Source organism: Papaver somniferum, chromosome 7 (assembly GCF_003573695.1).
Source record: "Papaver somniferum cultivar HN1 chromosome 7, ASM357369v1, whole genome shotgun sequence".
Classification (NCBI taxonomy): domain Eukaryota; kingdom Viridiplantae; phylum Streptophyta; class Magnoliopsida; order Ranunculales; family Papaveraceae; genus Papaver; species Papaver somniferum.
Window position 1 is genome coordinate 150,848,772 of NC_039364.1, and position 7,465 is coordinate 150,856,236.

Here is a 7,465-nt window from a genome sequence, read left to right on the forward strand (position 1 = left end):
TGGTCGTGATGGGGATACAAGGAAATATAATAAATTTTCATGGAAAAAGGTGTGTACACATTTAAAGGAAGGAGGTTTTGGGATTCCTAGACTTGAAGTTTTGAACAAAGTTTTTCTGATGAAGATGATGTGGAAGATACGTAAATCCAAAGAAGAATGGGCTTTATTTTTTCATGCAAAATACAAAGATAAAAATGGGTAGTGGAGTAAAAAATGGCAGTTATCCTCTGTTTGGCCAGGCTTGAAATGGGCATGGGAAACTCTTAAAGAAGACATAAGATGGAGAATTGGAGATGGTAAACAGATATCTTTATGGTTTGATACTTGGACTAATGGTGGTGCACTCATAGATAACACTGGTTATACTGATTATGTGAAGGACGATATTCATTTAACAGTTGATGATATTATTTCAAATGGTATTTGGTCAATACCAGATGATCTTCAACAACTAATGCAGAATTGAAGTTTACCTGATATCAATGGAGGTGAAGATGAATCAATATGGACTGGTAACTTAAAAGGTAAATTCTTAGTTCCAGATGTTGTCAACATTATCAGACACAGAGAACAAGAAGTTTATTGGTCTAAGCATATTTGGAATTCATATCTACACCCTTCAATTGCTAGCAATGTGTGGAAGCTTCTTAAAGGTGTGTACTCAGATGATATTGTAATGGTTAAAAATGGGTATGATATGGTGTCAAGATGTTGCATATGTGCATCTGAACAAGATAGCATGCAACATGTTCTATGGGAATGTAAGTTCAGCACTGACATTTGGGCTTGGATCTGCTCAATATTCAAATTTAGTCAGCCAAAATCTTTTGATGATGTATGGAAATGTGCTACACAATGTAGTTCTATTCCATTCTAAAAGAATTTTGGTTCCAAAAAAATAAGTGTTACTTTGAATGAAAAAAGCCAAATGCTCAGGATTTTAAATGCAGAATTATGAAACTAGTAAATGAAGGGGGATTGAGAATTACAGGCACCAAGTGGAATCATAATTATGATGCTGAAATAATTGCAAGATTTGACTTACGTGCTAGAAGCTCCAAATTTCAATGTATTAAAAGGTGCCACTGGTATCCACCTGAAAAAGGTTTTGTCATGTTTTGTTGTGATGGATCTTCATTTGGTAATCCAGGTTCTGCAGGTTTTGGAGTGGTTGTAAGAGATCCAGATTGTCAGGTCATTGCTACACTTGTTGGAGGTATTGGTATTGCTTCAAACTATTTGGCAGAAACTTATGGAATGTGTGCAATGGAATTGGCAGTTGAATGGAATATGCAGAACATTATAATAGTGTCAGACTCAAAAACAGTGATTTCAGAATTTGTTGAAGGGAATTTTCCATGGTTTATTAAAGGAAGATGGTTGAAGGCTATGAAGAGGTTCAATCAGATAAAATTTTTACACTACAACAGGGAAGTTAACTTTTCAGCTGACAATGTTGCAAAAAAAGGTGCTTCTCTAGCTTCAGGAAATAAACTAGTTCACATTGGTAGGCCTCAATTTTTGCTCATAGTTGAAATGCCTGATGTTATTTACTATAGATTTTGTTGATCAAAAGAAATAGTCTTAGGTGATTTTCTTTGAGTATGTAACTGTTTAATGAGCTCTTCTATGTGAGTTGTAAACTTTCAATTTGATAAATGAAAATTTATGTGATTCAGCAAAAAAAAAAAAGAGAGAGAGAATCAACTAGACAGTCAGACTCAATCTTAAGAAAAGTATATCAAAGAGTTACATCTCAATTTCTCAATTCAATCCGCAATCAAACAAATAGGAATTTGCGAGCCCGATTGAATATAAGAAATAACTTGTACGGTCAAAAAACAATATCTAAGTGTCAATCAATTTAATCAACAATCCAAAGGTCGGATTCACAATTGATTGAACTTATGCACAACCTGTGATATTTCAATTATATAAACAAATATAATGCGGAAAAGAAATAACACAGACACCAGAAATTTTGTTAACGAGGAAACTTAAAATGCATAAAAACCTCGGGACCTAGTCCAGAGTAAACACACACTGATTATAAGTTGTTACACCAATTCGGACTAGATGTAATACCTGCTTCAGTTGTATTCAAGCACTTATAGAACTCCTAGCAGAACACCAATTCTTTTTAGGAATTCTTCTCATAAATCTTCTAGCAGAACGTTAGTTCTCTTTAGACGCACCAACACGATTGATACTTTTCGATCTTTTGTTTTCACAAAACACCGAATCGATTTCCCTTTAGATGTAAATCAAGGTTTTGGAAATCTTGTGTTTGTTTCGAACAACTACCAGATAAAAGTAGAGATACCGAAACAAACTTATAGCTTAGGGTTTTAACTTACAATCAGTATGCGTACACACAAGGAGTCCGTGAACCTGATTTTCGTAAGTGAACTTGGGAGATTACAAAGATCAATTTTCAATTTAAGAAAACCTAATAATTCTACAACAAGAACAACTAGAATAAATCTAGAGATATCTTGTTTAAAACTTCTTAAGGATTTTTACGAGATACCTTAATCGAAGTTTTCTTTTTAGCTCCCGATTTCGAGTAACAAGTGTTGGTATAAGATCGGAAACTGAAATCTATCAAAACCTAGGGTTTATGATAAACAACTCTTGAATGGTTTTATATCAGAAGAGAAAACCTTAGAACAGACAAGAGGTGAAAAACCTAGATTACAAGTTGTATAATCAATCACGAAGATTAAATCCAACTCGGCTTTGTGATCCCCAATACAAATACTTTTATCTCACTCTTGTTCACGAAGAACATAAGACATGAAAAACAACCTTATGAAGCTTACATAAATTTTCCAAAGGCGATGAAAAACGTGTAGGACTCACGAACCCTTTATTTATAGTGAAAGGTAACTTGAATGCTACGCAAAGCTATTTTCCTTTTTCAAGACTCTCCTAAATATGGGAGTCTTTCCTAAGTTACAACTCTTGCCAAAATAATTAATAATTAATAAATAATAAATTAGCAAATATTGTATTTATGTGAATGAATCACCTTTTAACTTAGGAAGGAATCACAAACACTTTAATATGGTAATCAAATATGTTTGGAGTAAATAGTTATCTTTCCTAGATAAGGAAACATCAAAAACATGACCAAAAATGGCTTCTAGTCACGTAATTGGGCTTAAGTCCGTGAACCGTTACAAACAGTTCATGGATTATTTCTTACTAACAAACTGTAACAATTACAACAACACTTATAATTGTTACTTTAATAAATCACTCATAACTTCATCGTTATAACTCGGAATTGAGTGATTCTTTGCTCGTTGAATTCGTAAGCTCATCCACTATAACATGAGAACCTTTACAGGGATAAAGGTTATTGTCACAAAAGTCGTGGCTCAAATAACCTCGAGTATATATACATAAATGTACATTTACCGTCATAGGAATTGTTCCATAGAGTGAGCATTTTTTTCGATAGATTAGAAAGGTTGAATTGATCAAGAATCCATATGAAATAAATTACCACATACCTTTGTTGATGAAGTCCTTGTCGATGTCTTCTTGTAGTCTTCAAACTTCATACTTTAAGGATAGCTTCGATTCTACTTCTTAGACTTAATCTAATACGAAACTATCTATAGTATACTAAATCAAGAATGCATTTTGGCAACTAAAATTGACAACTAACTTGACATACCAACGCTAGTGGGTTCAACCAAGCAATGCTCCAACAATCTCCCCCTTTGTCAGTTTTAGTGAAAAAACCATTTTACATATGGATTGTACTTGTTAAAAGCATTACAGCTCCAAAATCCGACATACTTAATTTCATTGTTCTTCAACTATGCGTGTGTTCATCCTGTACTTGTTGAAGATCCATCATAGTATTATTACACATCATCAAAGTTCAATTGTATCACAACTTTGACAATAATACTACGGTGATATGTATCACTCCCCCTTAGTCAATACTTCATCTTCAATTGTATCACACCTTTGACAATAATACTACGGTGATATGTATCATTACCCCTTAGTCAATACTTCATCTCAATTGTATCAATTGGTTCCTGTTCACCTTGATTTATCAAAAGACGGAACAAAAACTCTTGGGTATTTCTTTGGGAGACAGATTTATTCAATCTATAGATTTTTCTGTGTGAGACAGATTTGTTTATCAAGTCTTCGACTTTGGGTAGTAGCAACTCTTGGTTGTGGGTGAGATCAACTAAGGGAATCAAGTGCGTAGTATCCTGCTGGGATCAGAGATGTAAGGAACGCAACTGTACCTTGAATCAGTGTGAGATTGATTAGGGTTCAACTACAGTCCAGTCCGAAGTTAATTGGTAGTAGGCTAGAGTCTGTAGCGGCTTAATACAGTATGGTGTTCAATCTGGACTAGGTCCCGGGGTTTTTCCACATTTGCGATTTCCTCATTAACAAAATTCTGGTGTTTGTGTTATTTCTTTTTCCGCATTATATTTTGTTATATAATTTAAATATCACAGGTTGTGTGTTAAGATCATTCAATTAGAATATCCAACCTTTGGTTGTTGATTTACATTGATTGACACTTGAACACTGGTCTTTGGTACCGTTCAAGTAACTCCTCTTATATTCAATCGGGCTCGCAGATTTTTATTTGCTGATTGCGGATTGAATTAAGAGTTAGAGATATTAAACTCTTTGACATACTTTACTCTATATTGAGTCTTACTGTCTAGTTGATTCTCTAGAAAGTGTATTGGAGTAAGTCCTCTCAGATTGTCAAACAAATTGTTGGGTGTGGTTGTTAGACCCCCGCATTTTCAATTGGTATTAGAGCGGGAAAACACATTAGAGACCTTATAAGTCTGTGTTTGTAGCGATCTGATATGGACAGTAGTGCTATCTCAATAAATGCACCACCAGATCCAGGGATTACAGAATTTTCTTCCATGACTGATTTAATAAAAACCATAGAAGAAAGTATATCTAAACCTCCACCAGGTTTAAAATCCCTTGAAGTGTTTTCAGGGCTTGAAAAGAAACTTGAAAGCTTATCTCTTGATGTTGAGTTATACCTCCAGAAAGATCAAGAATCTCTTAAAAAGCTAAATAATACTCATGTCGAGGTTATATTGATTTACTAATTAGTGAGAGCAATGCTCCTTCTCTATGTAATCCACTTGGTTGTAGTAAACTAAACATATTACAAGAGGAGTTTAAATCTTAGTCATCTGACGGTATCACCTCAAAGCATGAATCGGTTCATTGGTCAATTCTTGATACACCGTGTCATGATAATTGTTTTTTTTACTGTTATAAACATGTCAGGATGTATTCTTACACCAAAAAAGTTTCCCTGCGCAGTACTAAACATTATCTGCAGACACTGTTTTTATTAAGTTTGGAAATGAGACATCAGGGACTCAAATTTTTGTGTATCTCTCTAAAGTCTTTTGCAAAACTTGTAAAAACAGATTCTTGGATGTTTCTCAAATTTGTTGAATGCAAAAATAGTTGGAAAGAAACTCTTTCTTGGTGCCATGGTGAGCAAGACATTGTTCACCTAAACACAACTTGATTGTGTTGAAAGTACATCCTCACCAAGAAATGCGTTGTTATGTATACGGTGAGGGAAGCACAATAATTGGGGCACACATATTATGTTGGGTATGATTTTGAATGTTTGGTAACGTTCTAGAATTCGATAGGATTCTTCTAAAAAGGTATGTCTCTAAACTTGAGCAAGTTTTATGATGATCTATGTACCTTATGTATCATTCATGTCTACCTAACTTGATTTGTGTTTACGGTTCTTAAATATTCCGGTTTGAAAATAGTTGTTCGGGATGTTTTGGCCTTCATGGTACACTTCAGGTACGCATACCCCTTTGCATACAAATTTACAAATGAGTTTTTGTAACAAAATTCAGGGAAATTCGTTTGCATACCAGTTTGCATACTGAAAATCCGTCTGCATACCAGTTTACAAATGAGTTTTTGTAATAAAATCCAGGGAAATTCGTTTGCATACCAGTTTGCATACTGATCCGTATGCATACTGGCATGTAGACGTCGATATTCGGTAAACTTGTTTTCGACGTATATTCGTCGTCCGAACTCGGAATGACCTCATTCTTTTTGCATTATCTTCCTATTGAATTCTATTCGAAATGGAGATGAGAATTCTTGAATTTGGATGAGTTAAGATTGGTATTTGTCATGTCTCTTGTTTTTGAGTGTTTTGCTCCGATTCCTCGCACTTGTTCCACTTCTCTTGGACTTCGGCACTTGGATTCTTGGAGTAATACTATTCTAAGATCATTTATAGCTTTTAAAAGAATGTTGTTGGTGAATCACAAAGAAGGAAGTTCAAGAATGGAAAGTAGTACGTATTGCTATGGAATTCTTGAATGTTCACAATCATCTTATGTGAACTATGGTGCATGGTCATTAATGACTTTATATGTTCTTCTTTATTAAGAAGCTTTTTTTATACGCCTTTGGTAGCTATTCTTGGTGTAAATCCATGCGAAAAATATTGATTTTACCCTCTAAGGACAAATCATCTTATATGTGCATTACGAGTTTGTCTTTATGTCTAGTAAATATTCTTATGAGAAATTATTTCTTGTGTTTTTAGAAGAATAACTAGGGTTTGGAATAGCCATTATTTTTAGTACACATAGCTATCTCCAACGTTTTCATCTTCAATTTTTTTAGATTTATTTATTTAAATTCTAAGTTATTTGGAAGATGATTTTTGCAATTTTAATCTTTATGATTTTATATATTGCAATTGTTATGGGATATGTTGTTTACGTCCGTGAACCTGTGACTGTCCCATACTTGTTCAAAAGTTATCTCTATTATGTCGGTATTAAAGTATTGATAAAAGATAGAATAAACTTTTCACAATACAAAAGTTAAAATCCTTTTATGTCATTATTTTGATAAAAGAGAGGATAAAACTTTTGTTTACAAGGATTAAGTCTATTATATGTCATTGTGCAAATAGTGATGAAAAATATAATGAATCCTTGTTTATTCTGCAGTATTGGTCTTCTCCGATCCACATTTTTGTGCATATACTGTGTTGCTTCGTAAGTTCTCTTATGTCGAGCATGACCAATTAAAATGATCATTTTTGTGATTGATTCAATTGAGGGATTCAAATTCATGTTTTCATGTGATTTGGTTTTATCCAAAGAAACCCTTCTTTTCTTGTAAAAGCATGGTCGCCTTTGTTGTTCTTTCGGGAATGACATATTATGGGGGAGAGTTCTTTTTAAACTTGTGCTTAATTTCCAAATCTTTGTGGGGAGTGCGGCTGTGTAATATTATAGGGGTTATCTTGTATCTTTATAAACTCTTTGATGAATGCATTTAGCTTCGAATTTATGAGTGCATCTAAATTAGTTGGTATATAATTCTCTTTTGGTCATGAAGTATCTCTACGAAAATTTCATGAGGATCCCACTAGTTTTCATAC

General features: G+C 33.8%; 1 protein-coding gene across 1 annotated transcript; it reads left to right on the forward strand.

Moving 5' to 3' along the window:
• Positions 1-954: 954 nt before the first annotated feature.
• Positions 955-1,569, forward strand: LOC113295373. The gene has a single exon (XM_026543711.1). The coding sequence runs from the start codon at positions 955-957 to the stop codon at positions 1,567-1,569; it is 615 nt and encodes a 204-aa protein (XP_026399496.1).
• Positions 1,570-7,465: the final 5,896 nt, after the last annotated feature.

Bases quoted from the DNA above. Each gene is read 5' to 3' on its own strand.
- LOC113295373 (XM_026543711.1), top strand. From the start codon at position 955: ATGAAACTAGTAAATGAAGGGGGATTGAGAATTACAGGCACCAAGTGG.